We start from the raw sequence: 18,110 nt of genomic DNA on the forward strand, positions 1-18,110 counted from the left end.
TGTCCTATCTTGTTCCTATGGGAAGATATGCTGTTAGCCACTGTAGCCAGCATCCCCCCATGATAGCCTTTGAAGCAAGATAGCCTTGCAGCAGTGAAAAACGAAAATGGCTGTAATTCAATACCAGAGCATGTCACCTGCACAAGTACATGCTCTACCTTTCACAAACACTGCACCCTGCCCAAGGGGATACCTTGGGCCTTCCATAGGGGTGACCAATGTGCACAGAAAGGGAAGGGTTAGGCTGGCCAGTGGGAACACTGCCCAGGAGGACATGGCAGTTCACAGACTGCACACATGCACCGCGGTGGCAGGCCTGAGACACCATTTTGGGGCTATTCATGTGGGTGGCACAATCAGTGCTGCATGCCTACTAGAAGCATTTGTCATCACCAGCCCTTGCACACTCAGTGCACTTTACTAGGGACTTCATGGTAATACAAATATGCCAATGATGTAGATCCAATCACAATAACAATTTACACAGAGAGCATATGCACTTTAGCACTGATCAGCAGTGGTAAAGTGCCTAGAGTCCTATTGCCAACAGCCACAGGTCAGGAAAAATAAGGTAGGAAGAAGCAAAAAGTTTGGGGATGACCCTGCAAAAAGGGCCCGTTCCAACAACGACCCTTGTGTGTCATAATTTTAATGTGGATTACCTGCTGTTTGAGACTGATCCTAAGGGGATCAGTGGATTTTTGTGGTGGTTCACAGCTCTCTACTCAACCAGGAAACTCCTGAACAAATAGCAGACACCATTTTTATGCAACAATTGGAACTTCTGAATGACCGACTCATTTCAGGTTGTATGTGGTATGTTAGTGGCATGTGTTTAGTGTACAATCTTCAGTTAGTGTAGGATCCTGGTACTGTTGACTCTGAGGATGCCCTCCACGTGATTCTGAGGTTTATACCACAGGCCAATGTGTGCATTGTCCTTTGATGATAAGTTTGGCTATTATGTTGTGGTCTGTCTACTGGTTGGGATTGACGTGTCGTTCATATTTGTAATTGTGCATGTATGTGTAGTGTTCTGCCTAAAGCGTCCTCCAAGTTTGTCGATGTCTTCATTGTGATTAATGCTTTTATGTGGCCCCATTGAGTAACGTGTGTTGTGTTCAGTGTAACTTGTTTTGTTGTTGTTTTTTAGCGACCAGTGTGCTAAGTAGATTTGACAAAGTCGACCATATGGCCTATTTGTAACATGTTAGATGCATGAGACATGCTCTTTCTGCTATGTACTCCAGCTCTGAGATAGTAATTTATAGTTGTATTCTTGTGTGACATATTTTGGTGATGAAGTAAGCAATGGGATTTTTTTACATGTGGTAATCTGCTGTGTTAGATGTACATGAGATCTTGTGTGTAATGTGTTCTGTTGGATGATAGCTTGTGGCTGCAAGCGGTGTTGAGAGATACGTGCTGAGTGGGGTGTGTGTGATGTCCTGCTTCTAATGTTTATTCTTGGATGTTCGTCTGTTTGGTGGGGAACAATTCAGGCAGTGGAGACTTTATCAAATGTATTTATATATTGAGTAATTTTGGATAGCACGTGCAGTGCCCTTCATCGTCAGTGCAAAACAAAAGGGGATGATGGACAGAGTGTTGAACATTGCAAGCACTCACCCCCAGTCAACTGATCTGGGTTTGATCCATCATGATTCTTTAGCTCACTCCGCCACCCCACTTCAGACATGGCCATATGCAAATCAGTCTGACCCTGTGCCTCATGGGAACAGTCCAGCCCGAACTGCCAAGCCATGTCTTCCCTGGACCGGAAACAAGCATCCTGGGACCGGTGTCAGGTTCATAACCAGTTGACTGGGGGTGAGTGCATGCAATGTTCAACACTACTTCCATCATCCCTTTTTGGTTTTGCCTTGATCGTCAATGGGCTTTGCATGGAAGGTTTTCAAGGGCATACATATGTACATACATTGGCATAATGAAAACTGAAGATGATAAGTAAAATGACTATTGTACCACATTTATGGTCTCGTTCCGAGTTAAACATGAATGTAAAATCAGGAGTTAATGGCTTTTGCACCCAATTTTAGCTTAAGCCCCTGTATGGGTGTTCTACAATTGTTCTCAGTCCTGGCTTGTTTCGACTCAATTTCCTCCAGGCCCTCCCTGCAAGAAATTAAGAGGGTAGAGCAGAGGAATATCAGACATTACAGCGCAGGACTTTACCCCGCATGCCTTCACCCACAGTCATTAATACTCGATGATCCTTGCAGTGCATTAAAATATCCCCAGAGTTGCACAACACATGCCTTTACCCTGCAATTTAGTTGTACTCTCTGATATTTATTTATATACAGATATCATTTTTTCCTTTGGCTGTACCCTTGATTTACTTTAAAATAAATATTTTTTTCACTACACATCGATGACCTCCATGCGTCGCTGTCTGTGCCACTGTAGCCGATGAAGAGGAGAGCTTACAGCATGGTGAGGAATATATATATATATATGTGTGTGTCTATATATATATATTTATATATATATATATTTGAACATATAAGTTTTGTTTTATATATATTTTCACCACCACACCCTTTCCCCCCCTTTTTTTGGGGTAACCTCCCAAACCCCCTTTTTTCCTTTTTCTGTTTTGACGTTTAATCCCTAAACCCTCCTTTGTTATTTTAAACCATTAACCTCTGTTTACCTCTGCACACCCTAAACTCTAAACAAACCCTTTTCTTCCTTTGCCTCTTCTCCAACCCTTACCTATCCCATAACCCTTACCTATCCCATAATCCTTAAAACCCGCTTTTCTTTAAATGACATGATAATTATGGCATTTAAACAAAATACGTGCGAGTCAAAGTACCACAGAGTGAAGTACCAAACAGTGGCCTGCGTAGTACTTACCTATGTCATAATGTTCTGTGGGGTAAAGACTGGATACCAAGCAAAGTGGTATGGGTACTACTGTACGCTAAAATGAGCACAAAGACTATTTTACCATGCAATTCCCCATTGCATTGTAATCTGACATAAACAATATTTCACCAGCCATTTTATTTATCTGACACAGAGATTTATTTAAGCCTCAAATCAACTAGATAGAAGTATTGAATGAAGGCCTTTGGTCAACCAGAAGGAACTATCGGTTGAACCCTCAAAGGGCCTGAGATCAACCGGGGGAGAAGTATTTAAAGTGCCCGAGTCTACTTAAAGGCTATTTGTAGGGGATGGGGGAGATTTCCTCAGTTGTCAGAAAGGTGGACTTTGGTTTGCTTTTGGAACAGTGCAATGATCTTCCGCTCCTGGAGCCCTTCTTCATGGTTAACCCAGCGACAGGTTAGACCTTGCAGTGAAATGGGAGGCATTGGGAAATTATTCTGATGAATATATTAAGGTCGAGGCAAGGCAGATGTGGACTGCTTGACATAATAAGTGGATAAGGCCGCCCCAGACGTGATAATGATAGAGATTGAGATTGATCAGGCTTCCCTCATGTGTCCAGCTATCCATTTGCGATCTAGGGTGGGGTAAAGGGCAGCAGGCTTAAGCTTCTTTACTTTTCCATAACTTATTTGTTAATGTTCATGGCAAGCTTCACTAAAACATAAAGAGCTACTTGCCAAAGATCAAGCATTATTAGCTTCCATTATACATACCAACCACAACACAGTTTGTGGTCCTCAAAGAAATCATGATCCTCAACAAAGTTGGGAATCACAGGTTCCTTAGTCCAAAGAACCCAATTTCTCCCTATAAGGGGTGAATTGATACTCTGGAGTGCATCTGGCTTCAAGAAGAGAATCTAAACCCTAAAAGTAGAGTGGATGGAGTAAGATGAAGGGCAATAGGAAGGAGGAGTTAACTAGGGAGTGGAGTATTAGGAGTGGATGAAGAGAGTGGGAAATGAAGACCAAGCTTGGCAATGTAAGGGTATTGATTGAGCATGATCAAGAGGGGGCAGCGGCAGAAATACATCAAACTTCAAAACCCCAAAAGTTCAAATGGACAAATAGATCTCCCCTCTTTAAATGACTCCCATGGAGCGCCCCATGGTTTTCTGATTTAGAATCACTGATTGTCCGCTCCCCAGGTCTATCTAAGGGCATTCTCAGTCAGTTATCTTGTAGGTTGCTCCTTACTTGGTATGCTCAACTTGGCATGTTGCACGGAGGCAGCCTGTGTCCCCAACAGGCAAAGGCCCTCCAGCGAATCTCCATAGTGAAGCATATTGATGTGTTTTACATTCATCTTCACTTGGAACTCAAGCTTTGAGATCACTGTAACATGGACTGCAACCGACCAGGGAAACTACAGTTCCTCCTACTTCATATCAGTGGAATCATTTTACAGGTCTTGAACAAATGCCAGAGTCTGTTCTCATCGCTCGATAATAGCTCTGGTTGTTTCTATGACTGATTTGAAGTGGAATCTCAATAAATCACGAGGACAACCCAATACACCCACAGGACATGGGTAACTGTATATCTCATATGTACAAAGTCATGTGGGACTTATTCAAACAAGAAACCCTCATTCGCAAGTCTAGATGATTCCCAGATCCTCTCAATCCAAATTCAATTATCAACATCAGTGTTGATGGTTGAATATTTGACCAGGATTCAAGAAATAGATGGAAAACACTATGAAGCTGGCTAGATATTCAAGCATTAATCATCAACATCTTTGCAAAGAGAATAATATGAAGCTGGACCAAGGAAGTTTTCTGTCATTCATGTCCTATATTCTTACATATTTACACAGAAGGTGTGATCAAGTGAATAAATAGTGCAGACGATGCAGTGTACATAAAGTAGTTTGATATACAACAGTTGTTTAACAAAACACTGTGTAGTCCCAATGGTTATGTACATATTCTTGTTGAAAAAGATCAAGGGATGTTTCTTGCAAATAGCAAACCCTGTATAACACTTCCAGATAACAACAAATTGGAGGATATATCAACGTTTTGACCCCAGCTTCCTCAGGACATAGTGCCATGTGACTTTGTACATATGATTTGCAGTGGAAGCAGGTTCCCTCCCCTCCTCTCTTTTGCATTGTGTGAAACTGCAGTGTTCACCTCAATATGGTTATCGTGCCACATTTAGTAACCATCTGTGTGGTATTTTAAGCTAAGCTGCACAGTAGCCCTCACATTGCAAACTTCAAGTTATGCCCTTTGCTAGGTAGTCAACAATTCAAGTAACACTAGTCAAGCGTAAGGACCCTCCATTCCAATCCTAGCTGCTCCTCACCGTTAATCCCTCAATTCCTCCTACATGCTGTTTCCTTCACCCTGTGTACACACCCCTTGATTGCCTCTGAGGTGAATTTCTTCCCTGTCTGGGCTCATCTCAGACCTCTAGTCTCAAGTTCTACCCTCCATTCACTTCAGGGATTCACACTCTGAGCCACACTCAGATATGAGGACAACTGGAGAACCTTGAGTCAACAGAGATCTGATCTTGGAAGGGCTATTATATTTTTGCACATGCTGGTAAGCTAGAGGTGTGAGAGCGGTAGCACCAACCTAATTCAGCCAGCAGAGTTTTTCAGCTCTACCAGCGAGTGTCACAGCTCAATTGACAGCTCAGTCTGCTTGAATTCCTCACAGGGGCTTATAATTGCTGTGTGAACCTTCTCCGCAACATAGTGATTCAGCAGCAGGAGCTTACTGAAACTGTATCTGCCATCTTGGCTGCCAGGCCACACCACCTGCAGTTTAAGGCTGTTGCTTTATATAGTGACATTATAGTCATTATGTATTGATACATTGCACAACTCAATTGATCAGGTACATTAGTATTAATTAGATGATATAGTGTGTTATTAGTCCATTCCTTTGAGGAATGGCAGTATCAGCAAGCCTTGCTCGATACTGTAATGTTGTTGCAGAGCATGAAGCGGGAGGGTTTGTTATGCCTATAGAGGTAGAAGGAGCACTTCTTCCCCCTGATCGCAATACAAATCAAGTATATTCTTTTGCCCTTTCCAGGTACTTGCCCTATATTAATAAATGTGTTTCTAATTTGACTTTGACAGGTTGAACATGCTATCATTTGCTTAAATGTTAACATGTGAATATTATATTGTAAGAAATTGGATTATTCGTTGAGAGTGGTGAAAGTAGCAATCACAAGCCTAAATCAGGGTGAACCATAAAAGTCACAGAATAAACCTGTGCTTAACCCTCTCGTAGCTTGGCACAAAAGATGTCAGACTTAACGTAGAGGGAATGTGTAAAGTATTATGCAGCACTTAAACAGTGTTAAAGTATAAACTCGGCATAAGAAGAATTCAGAATCAACTTATAAAACGAGAGGATATTTTTGTGTAACAAAATGACACAAACACATAAAAAACCTGTCATTAGAACTGGAGTTATGAGTTTTTAAAGTTTAGGTTAAAAATAGTACCAAAAGAAAGGTGTGTAGCACCAAATGCAGGTATCTGATCGTGCCAGACCAATATACAGTCACAATTTCAGGCCTACAGCAATAGAGTACCAGTCAGGTACGGGACCAGGTACTGCCCACTGGGAGTTGTACTTTTTGCCCTGGGTGTGGGGACTGCGCTGTGATGTGAAGTTCTGCTTCACACTGCATCCGTTGCATTGAGCTGCCAGTTAGGAGTTGCACTGTGGTGCAATGCGAGGCTCTGCATCTGATCCAGTGAAGCCGCCGATCAGGAGCTGTACAGTGTGCAATCAAGGCTTTGTGTCTCTCTAAATTGCATCTGGTAAAACCACAGATCAGGACTTGTTCAGTGCTGCAATGCTAGGCTCTGCGTCACTTCGTGTCAGGTACAATAAAGCTGCAATCAGAAGCTGTGATGTGTGGCCCTTTGTCGTCTTGTAACGATCTACATTGGATCCAATGAGGCCACTGATCAGGGGTTGCATGGGGCTGCGATGCGAAGCACTGCGTCCTCCTGCACCATTCTGCATCAGATCTCGTGGAACCTTCAGTTGAGCAGTTAGGAGTACTAGCTGACTCCAGCCAAGGGTCCAGGGCCTTGAGAACAGCAATTGGGGGGTCATGACTCCCTTCCACAGAGGTCAGTAGAGGGGGCAATGCCAGGTACAGTGGGTTCTGGTAAGCTAGAAAGCAGGAAAGGCATCTGGAAGTCTGTTGTGTCCCGGTAGCTCAAACAGGAGGTCAGCCAACTGACCCTTGAAGTCACCTCGGTTCAAGGCAAGCAGGTCCAGTCTTCCTCCTTCAGACAGCAGGGAGTCCTTCTCCTGAATCTTCTCAGGTGCAGCAGTGTTCTGGTTTCAGGGTCAGAGGTTGCCATTTCTATACCCCTTAGGCTAACCCTAAAACTGGGTCTGGTCATTTCTTCCCTTTCCATTGGGTTTGGCTCCGGTCTGTCTAGAAAAGAAAATGCTGGTCCAGGAGTGAGCTGCATTTGCCAGTGACAGGGTAGGCATCTTCTGAAGTCAGAAAGAGGTGGGTACAGCCATCCACGCTACCCTTCGGAGCTCAGGACGGGGCTGGGTACAACCTCCCAGCGACATCCTGCTTAGAGGAGGACCACCCTTCCACCTGTCCCAAGGCCGTTTTGTCCACTATCTGGAAAGAATACACATCACACCACAGGAGACATTGACAGTAAAGTGACCCTGGACACTGGCAGAAAGGCACATTTGAGTTAGGCAGGAAAATGGCAACTTTCTAAAAGTGCCATTTCTTAAAATAATAATTTAAAATTCAAAATGGAAATGCCATTCATACACAAACTGACTTTTAAGCTCTTGTCCTGGAAGAACAGGCATGATGGAAACCAATCTGTTGACCCACTGGCAAAAAGCCGTTAATTTGAAGCATAAATAATCTATACTAGTAAACTACCAACATAGATTATCCCTTTAGATAACACACTTACAAACCATATGATTAGCATTAGGGTGTTTGCAGGTGCTCAATATCAACAGATCACTCAATGACACATGCAAGTCTTTGTAACAATTCCACAAACTTCATTAGTTCTCATGTCCCGCTGTAGCTGTTGTAGGATTGACACTTTGCTATTGGGCCTGGAGGAAAGAGTCAAGACCACTGAGGAAAAGATCAAAAATTAGAGCATTTCAACAAGATTGCTAGCTGCAGAATTGCATTTTTTTGGGGTTAAAATATCTTAATTAAAGTGTTACATTAATATGGAAGCAAGTTTTGAAAAAGAAAACAGTTTAGATATTATGTTAAAAATACTACAAAAGTACTTATAAAAATATCAATTGTAGCAATCAAGGGATAAATCATCAAGAAAAAAGAAATAACAAGAAATATAAAATAATAGGGAAGAAGAATAAAGAATCACAATCAAAATTGAATAGTTAGCGACAGCTAGTAGGAGATAGCGACCATCTTGTGCCCCGCTTTGCATGTCAGTGATATTTATCACTAATGACATGCAAGTGGGCGTCCCAAGATGTTAGCGACTGGAAACAGTCGCTAACATCGCTATCTCTTATTACCAACTTTTGGAGATATTTGCGCTAAGTGCGAATATCTCCAAAAGCTAACACCTGCCCCTGAGCAGTTCTTAGCCATGTTATCCAATGGTAGGTGGATAACATGGCTAAGAGCATTTGCTCGATAATGCATGAATATCGCTGACTTTACAGCATCATGCATTTCGGCCGATTTTTATCGCTTAGGAGATAAACCTTGATAATTACAAGGCTCCTAAGCGATAAAAAGCGGCGATGCTCGGCGATATAATTTCGGCCGCTAACCAAGCTGAGCGATATTTTTCGCTCATGCTTGGTAATATGCCCCGTTATTCCCCACCAATATTTGTTTAACCTTCAAAATACTATGTTCTCGCTACTTAGACCCACAAAGGGATATGTTACTTATTTGTAGGTGCTTATTATACCAAATGAGTGATGGATGGAAACTATGGTGCACTGTATGATGATGGAATATAAGTCGTTGCAAAAGGATCTTAGATAATTTTAAAATGGAAATCTTGTGAATTCCAAATCATTTGGACACATGAAATGGAGCACTGAAAGGAAAGTCTGTTAATAAACCTTTTCATAGGTGACCAGGGGGCAGGTGGACATAATCATGAAGCAAATAATATGGTTGTCTAATAATAAAGGAATTATGGTAGGTTTTAAAATCAAGGAATCAAGTGCCATTATTTGATTTTGAGTTTCATCAAGCAGTTCTTGGGGATTAATTATTTCATTAAATATGAAATATAAAGAAAACAGTTATTTAAAAATGAATTGAAATTTTGTTTGGAAGATTGAACAAAGCATCAAGGATATTAGAGACAGCTATACATTTTATAGTTTCTAGATGGTCCCACCAGAACAGAGAAAGGGAGACCAAGTAGTGAGTAGCATAAGCAGCTTTTATTTACAGGGTAGAACATTGTAATCATGTAATTTTGTTAATATTAGAAGTGAAGCAGATACCTTAATATTTAATTGTTTGAGGAGTCCACTCAAAATTGGAATCTATAAACATATATTGCATGCAAAACATATTACTGCTTAGATGTTTAGTTGCATTGGAATGAAGTTTATACACCGAGGCTAGGGAATATAAAGAGATTGCACCTAAAAATGGATAAAAGATTGTCTGGTACCATGATCCAACATTAAAAATATGGAGGAACAACCATTAGAAATAATATGGATTCTCAAATAGTGAATAAGACCTCATTAAGAACTTTAAAAAACGATTTCCAAAATCAAACCATGACATACACATATAGTTTCAATTTATTTGATCAAGCCTTTTCAGCATCTAATGGGAAAACATTTAAGTTGATATTGGGATAAAAGGCTTGTGAAATAATGTTAGAGAATATTGTATCATTATGTGTAGCTAATTTACCTTTAACAAAACAAGATTTATAATATTTAGACTGAAGTGGGGTTATAGATTGATCCAACATAATTCTCTATAAATTATTCACTAACAATGGTCTTTATCCCCTTTAGGAATTACAGTAATAAATGTTGCTCATGGAACATTCTAAAAATCTTCATGAGCAAGGGATTCAGACAACAGTGAATTACATACCTCCAAAACATTTAGGGCAAAGAATGAAGGAATATTGGAAATAAGATCTATTGAAAGACTATCAGGATATGGCGCCTAAGGTTTTTAAGTGAGTGAATGGTGTGTAAAATCTCCTGAAACATTATGTCACTAGCGTTGACTTTTGGTAATATGGAAGAAAGATTCAAAATCTGATTGAGATGGATTAGAAATGTTAGCATGAAATTTACAATCGCTATTGATCTGAGATAAATCTCTATAAATTATTCACTAACAATGCTCTTTGTACCCTTTAGGATTTGCTATAATAAATGTTGCTCATGGAACATTCTAAAAATGTTCATGAGCAAGGGATTCAGACAACAATGAATTAAATAACTCCAAAACATTTCGGGCAAAAAATGAAGGAAAATTGGAAATAAGATCAATTGAAAGGCTATCAGGATCTTGAGCCTAAGGTTTTGAAGTGAGTGAATGGTGTGTAAAATCTCCTGAAAAATGTCACTAGCGTTGACTTTTAGTAAAATGGAAGAAAGGTTCAAAATTTGATTGAGGTGGATTAGATAAAAAGGCTTGGCAAAGATAACAGCTTCAACAAAGGTGTATAACCAAGCACAGCATAAATCAAAAAGGGATTGGGACAAAAAGAGCTGGTTTGATCTATTCAAATCCTGCACTGATAAAGATCCCCGTAAATTCTGGTGCTTGGTGGCGTAGTGTGATGGAGTGACCACATCAAAACCTGCTAATCAGATCTTGCCACTTGATTGGTTTAACTATTTGGAGGCCTTATACAATGACAAACCTCATGTCCCCTACTACAGTGTCCAACTGCAGTGTGAAGACTCAAAAGAGGGTGATATGGTATTCAATATAGGTGACATACAAACTGCCCTCGATACCACTTCGAAAGCTTCTGGACCCGATGGTATATTGGGTGACATCTGTATTCATGATAAAGACAATTGGTCTAAATACATCTTAGCGCTAAGAATTGCAATTGTAGGGGGGCTGCCTATTCCTAGCTCCTGGAAAGAAGCCAAGGTTGTACCAGTTTTCAAAAAGGACAAAAGAAACATGCCTATAAGCTATAGGGCTATAAGTTTAATTGACACTGTCTAAAAGGTTTTTGCCATGCGGTGCTGGAAATAAATCATGAGTAGATAAAAGACAACAAGATCCTCTCCTCGCTTCAAGCTGGTTTTCGAAAGAAAACTAGTATCATAGACCAGGGTCTTTGGTTTCAGACCCTATACTGCAAGACTGTGCTGCTCGACAGAGGACACTTATATATGGCCTTTGACGATTTGAAGTCGGCCTTTGACTTGATTCTCACTGGAAGTTGTTGCAAGTTTTATGGGACATGGGAGGCCTTCAAATAGTCTCTCTATTATAATTCAACTCCACAAGGTTAATTTTTGCTAGAATAAGATGGCACGAACAGCGACAACTAGCAAATCCATTCCGATTAATAAGGGTGTTCACAAGGGCTGCGTTTTGGCTCCAATCCTGTTTTCTCTGTAATTGAATGAAATTGAATATTGTTTATCATTGAAAGCTACTCATGTTCCTTCACTGTCCATCACCACCCCCTTTTCTGAATCCTTCACTGACTGGAGCAAAAATTCCTACTTTATTTTTTGCTCATGACACTTTTTTACTGTTTCAAACTCCAAGTGGTTTACAGGGTTTATTGAACCGATTTGAAGAACTTTGCTCTTTGCATTGGCTTGTAGTAAATGTAGGTAAAACTAAGTATATGATAATCGATCAACATAAATCTTATAAAGGGAGGACGATATTAGGAGGGTGAAGCTAGAAAAAGTAGATGCCTTCGACTATCTAGGAATTAAGCTATTATCTAAACTGTCATGGAAAATGCATGTTGCCAAAATCACCCTAAAACTCAAGCAAGTTGTGAGTGCCATATCGAAGGAACATTGCAAGCCAATCTCCCCAGCTTTACAACTGTATGATTTGAAGGCCATGGATGCTGGCCCTTTATAGCACTGAGCTTTGGGCGCTTCCACAACTGTGCTGACACTGTTAGATCTGAAAACAAATGTTTAAGAGCCTTATCTACTTTCCCTCTAGTAAAACATTATATCCTCTAGACTTTGAGAAGGGGGGAACATAATTTCAGACCTAGCAAGAATTTGACCTGTTCTGTTCTGGAGGAGGTTGAGAGCCACATCCGAACTAGCTGCCAATGCCAAAGCTCTGTAAAAAATGGTCAAGCAGGATAGATTCCATAAAATAGACTGGCTTAATAACATTAAGAAACTTCTGAGCAGGTGTACAGGAACTCTGAGACACCTTCCCTACTGAGTGTCCCCGAGCAAAGAGAATGTTAAAGAGCAAAATTGGCTATGGATAGCTCAGAACAATGCCCAGAACACTAGCAGGGGCATGTTGTCAAGTGAATTTGCTGATTTTGAAACCATCTCCAGCTTCGAACCATATTTAGACCTCATTACAGATCCAATCGATCTAAAATTATACATCCTATTCAGAATTCTTGCCCCTGAACACGTTCACAGCTAAATGGTCAACTTCAACTATCTTGTCTTTGTTATGCCCCATTTTCTACACTCACAATGAGATCGCTCCTTATGTCCTGTTTGTCTGCCCAGCCCATTGACAACAAGGCTCACCTGGATTAAACCAGTATGTGTCCAGATGGACACATTGAGCCATGCTGTAGCTTTTAGAATACTAAGAACAGACCCTAGACCATTCTTCGCTTGTGCAGTAGCCAAAGTTTTAGGACGGATGTAGATTGTAAGACAGAAAGCCTTATGGTCCAAAACAAATAGTCTTTAGCAATGTACTGTATCCAAAGAAAGAGTTAATACTACTCAAGTGCAGACCTGGTAAAATCCAACACTCTGGTGGTTACTCCTTATTGTTTACATAGCGGACTCGAAAAGAGGTTTTTGTAGAATGATCAGGTTTTGCTAACCCTGACAGCCCACTCACCATGGGGGATCCTCTGGGCTTTAGACGAAAAGTATGTTAAGTACTGTTGTAACGCTTGTCTATTCTAGCTAGTGTTTGTCTCCCTCAAGGATCCTGGCCTGGTTTGACTGACTATATGAAATTGAATGCGGATGCCTTGATTACAGTTTTCTCCTATATATACATATCCATGTCTGCCATACCTGGCAGTACCATGTTGAGGATTTTAACTGTGATCTACAGTACTTGAGTATGGTCTGCACATGCTAGAATGAGGCTAACAAATTGAGCCAATTGTGTCATTGCACTTTGCACTTTAGATGTTGCCAGCCACTCTGCACTTTATGGCCTACTTAAGAGGTACATGGCCAGTACTCTTTTTATCTCACCTCGAATGTGAACATTTCTTGCTTTTTATCACATATGTTATCAAACTAGTGAAACCTCCACTTTTGGAATCAGGTCTGAATGGTAATCAGAAAAAGGTTAAGACATGAATTCAAATAAGATTTTGACGTGCTGTGTTTTGCTGATTGTTCTTCTGCACAATGAATGGAATTATTTTTTTAAAATTACTTTTAGATGGAATTATGATTTATGCGTTATTACTGTTTAAGCAATAATTTGATTAAGCATTCTTTTATCATGTTTCATTGTATCTTGGTTTTAAATTTTATGGCATTTTTTTGACGAATAAAGTTTAAAGATGGGATAACAGTCGTCATTAAGGAAACGTTTTATTAAATTGTTCAAAGGATTTAGAAATAACATCAGAAACAGCAGTTGATTTGTCAGTTCAATTAATAATACAATGCATTTATTTTTGCTCTTATTTAATTTTTAAACAGTTGGCAAGCATTTTGCTTGGTTCATTCTTGCCACCATGAAATGTAGATTCAATCTTTAACTGAATATTACAAACATTCAGTGACAATTTTGATATGGGCAGTATAATATCGAAGAATTACACATTGATTTTCTCAGGACTATGGTAATATATTGAGCTAAAGAATCTTTTTTTCATTTTAGCTACAAAGGAAATAGTAAACACATGGAAAGCAGTTTTGAAAGTGTCTCAATTTTTGATTGTAGAGGTATCAGCAGGATTATTACATTTGAAAAAAGTAATTTCGAAACATGTTAAATGCTTTGGAAAAAATGTGATCACAAGTAGGCGGTTGTTAAGTCTCTCCCTGACAACTTTATGGCCTAAATCAGAAATATTATCAGCACTAAAGGATTGTGATCACAAAGAAAAATAGAACCCTTTCGAACAGATGTCTAACGCTGTGCAAGGGGTTTACTGACCATTATGTAATCTGTACAAGAAAGTGTACCAGGCACAGAAGAATAAATGGAAAATTCAGTAGACTCTGGAGTGCACAGTCTCCAAGCATTAAAAACAGCTCGAGCCGTTATGGCAGATTTAAAAGTTTTGTGAGACATGTGGGGAACACGTCTATATTTAGATTTTTTATCAACTAAAAATTACAAAACGTTATTAAAATCACAATCTAAAATCAAAATAATGAAAATATTTCAAATTAGGTGGTGTCAGAGACCTCTGCCTATATGTCAAAAGTTACTTGAAGTAACTTTACACTTGTAAATTTGACAACAGCCCTTAGTTTCAGAGATAAGGAATGTAAGTTTGCACTTTGTTGTAAATTTACTCTTTGAAATGGTGAATAGCCAAAAGTAGCAACTTTACTACAGAGTGTAAGAGCATATTTGCATGTGTAAATTTACTCACATGTACATATATCCTTGTGAATACGCCTATCAGTCTCTAGGTTTGTGTGGGTGATCAACATATTTGGAGATGCCAGTGTGTGTACTCCTAAATAACCATCAGAGGACAATTCCATAATGTACGTTCAGTAGAAACTCTTTGCTTTGGAGACTGCTGACATTGTATAGACCTGAAGAGATGTATATCTGATGGCCTGACCATACAAGCTTCTTTCAGTCCATAGCCACTCCAACAATTGGCTATAAGTCAATATGTTCTTGAAAGATCATGATTATTCCACATGATTTGGAAGAAAATGCAGCAGAAATGTACTCCTGAATCTGTTGACTCTTTGAATGAAGTAGGAGATGAGTGTAGCCCAACCAATTCTGAAATACACATTTTTTAAATATCACCAAATCCTGTTCCAGAACACTCTCTGGTAAACCATTTAATCTCAAATTATTTGACCTATTACGATTTTCTGAAATTTAGTGTGATGCTGTAACACTCAAATATCGCCTTCCAGACAGCAAACATTCTGAATACCACTAATGTGATGTTTAACTCCATCAACCTATTTCCGTAGCCACCAATTGATATTTAATATGTTTGTGCTTCTCATTAGTAGCATTCATGAAAGGTTTCAAAACTCTCTCTTCGTCTATATTTTTAACAGGAATGTTTTTATTAGAAGTTGTAATAAGAGAGGGAGGATCATTTTTAAGACATTTCAGTTTGGGTCCGGTTGAAGCAGGATGGTATTTCACATTGGAAATGGCACCAAATACATCCAGAGAATGTGATTTTTATGGGTTTATGAGCCATAAAAAAGTGTTCGGGTCTTCCCATCAAGTCAAACAACAAAATCCAGAAGTTGTCAGCACATAATACTAACAAGCAGCTTGATGTTATGACTCTTTACCAAAAGACAACACAGTTGGGAGCGGCGGTGCACAGCCTCGTTGCTGATTTGATAATGAAAATTACATGAATGTCAAAATTCAAATAGATTTAAATGGTCGGGTGCTCCTTTAGGTAACATGTCCGTCCAGGCACGTCGGCACTATAATCATAAACAAGTGCATCCACAGTGAGGTGGATGCATCCCTAGGTAGGGCACACCTTAGGTTCTAGCAAAACAAGACTCCTCTTGTAAGATAGTGTAACTTTTAAATTTGCAGATTTTATTTCTCAATCTTCAATTGTTCATCATGATTTAGACGTTGAAATTCAAATTAATTTCCGCATGTTTAATAACAATCACAATGGTGCGTAAATGCTCGTAAACACTCCAATGCATTTCGGGCTTGAAAACCCTTCATCTGGGAGCACTAAAACATAAAGATATAGCAATCAACAATAGTACCCACAGTCTTATAACATGACTTAACAAAATCCAAAATGCACATGCTAGGACGGATGGGTGAGGTGAAATGACTCTGGACGAAAAAAAAAAAACGGGTGCAAAAAAACGGGTGAACAGACGGGTTTCCCATGTGTGCGGTCATCGTTATACTATAGTTGGTGTGAGTAAACGTAAAAAAACACTTACTACTGTGCAACGGAGGGTCATGAAGGAGGGACGCTGAAAAAAGGAAGGTAAAAAGGTAAATTAGAGGTTATATTCGCTCTCATCCAAAGCGAAGTTGTAATATTAGACGCGGCATCACGCCGACTTACTGGAATAGGTTAGAAGGTCCAATGATCCTCAAGTGGGGAAAGCCACTGTGTCAATCCGCTGGGTTTTAACCGGATGGTACAAGCAGGGGGAGCTTTACGGGACTAAGTATACCGCCATGGCCGTGATCTCGCGAGACGCAAGTGGCCGATAACATAAATGACGGACTGTCACAGCGAAAGGCTAGGTCAGCCATGATGGGGGAAGACGAAAAAAATGTGAAAATGTTGAATGAGGTCATGTGCTCGTCCCCGACGAGTTGATGTGAATGGTTAGGTGCAATAAAGCATTGTTACTAAAGAAAACAGCAGCACAAACAGAGTACAAGCATCAGGCATATAAGCCACATAAGGCGTATTAAATGAAACATGAAAATTCCAGCCGGTTATTAAGCCCGAAGGGCTTCATAGACTGTAGTTTATAAATCCGGACAATTTCATGTTGAAGAAAGTGTTTGTGTTTGTCTCTCCCCTCTTTTTCTTATCAGTTTCAATGATCATAAATTTGAGCTGGGAAATGTTGTGTCGCGATTCATTGAAATGAACAGCAATGTTTGACTTGGCATTTTTGGTCCTAATATTAGATTTATGTTCAATCATATGGGTTTTGATTTTCCTTTCCGTTTTTCCAATATAAATTTTGCCACACGGGCATTTGATCAGATAAATGACATTTGCAGTGTCACATGTAGCGTTGGCATGCAATTTGATATCAAACCCTTTCATGGGGTGAGTCACTGTATTTCCACGTATGACATTATTGCAGTTACTGTAGTTCATGCAAGGCCTTGTACCTTTGGCTTCTCCCAGTAGTGGCGTTTCCTTAGCCAATATCTCTTTTAGATTTGCATTTCGAGTATAAGCAAAGATGGGTGGGTCTTTAAATATTGTTACAAAATCAGGTTCCATGCTTAAAATAGGCCAATATTTTAGAATGATCTTTTTGTAGGTTGAGCTCAGGGTGGAGAATTTAGAGACAAGCACCATTCTGGTGTCCTTAGGTTTAGTGGATCTTGTGAGTAGTTTTTCTCTTTGAATTAATAAGGCTCGTGTTTTAGCTTGTTCAATCAGGGCGTTAGGATAGCCCCTGTCCATAAATCTTTTGCCCACCTCATTAAGGCGTTGGTTGGGTATTGTGGCATTGGATGTGATTCTTTTAACACGCAACATCTGTGAAAACGGTAGATGTTGTTTGAGTGAGGCCTGGGGAAAACTGGAGAAGTGCAAGATATTGTTTCTATCAGTCTTCTTGTGGTTAAGGTCAGTTTCAATGCCTGTGACGGTCAGTGTGATTTGTACATCAAGGAAGGTAATTGTCTTCTCGTCAATTTCCCATGTGAATTCTATGCGATCATTGATATCATTAAGAGCTATGAGTGACTGATTTAACTTCTCTTTGGTGTTCGTCCAAATGATAAATACATCGTCGATGTAGCACACAAAAAGTTTGATGTTGTTGGTCCAATTTGAAGGTCCATAAATATTGTCTTCTTCGTATTGTTTCATGTAAATATTAGCGTACATAGGCGCCGCACAATTCCCCATAGAGGTTCCGGATAGCTGTAACTACCACTCATTGTCATGTACGAAATAACAAAGTAGAGGGTAAATAGCATGAGTTCCATCAAAAACTGTTGCATTGACGATTCAGTCTCAATCTCCAGAATAGCTTTGTCGATGGCTTCAATGCCCCCTGCATGGGGGATGGAGGTATAAAGGGACCTCACATCCGCCGTGCA

The 18,110-nt window shown here is 39.8% G+C and overlaps 1 protein-coding gene across 3 annotated transcripts in view; it reads left to right on the forward strand.

Annotated features, from left to right (window-relative positions):
- CAMK2N1 (calcium/calmodulin dependent protein kinase II inhibitor 1) overlaps positions 1–18,110 on the forward strand; it is a 151,621-nt gene that overhangs the window by 9,684 nt on the left and 123,827 nt on the right. For 2 of the 3 annotated variants that reach the window (XM_086922186.1, XM_086922188.1), the window contains exon 3: positions 2,431–2,457. The exons of the other annotated variant lie outside the window; for it this stretch is intronic. In XM_086922186.1, the coding sequence (XP_086778312.1) occupies positions 2,431–2,457 (27 nt within the window). The remainder of the gene's footprint in view (positions 1–2,430; positions 2,458–18,110) is intronic. 3 annotated transcript variants of the gene reach the window in all.

This window comes from Lissotriton vulgaris, chromosome 5 (assembly GCF_964263255.1).
Source record: "Lissotriton vulgaris chromosome 5, aLisVul1.2, whole genome shotgun sequence".
NCBI classification, from domain to species: Eukaryota; Metazoa; Chordata; class Amphibia; order Caudata; family Salamandridae; genus Lissotriton; species Lissotriton vulgaris.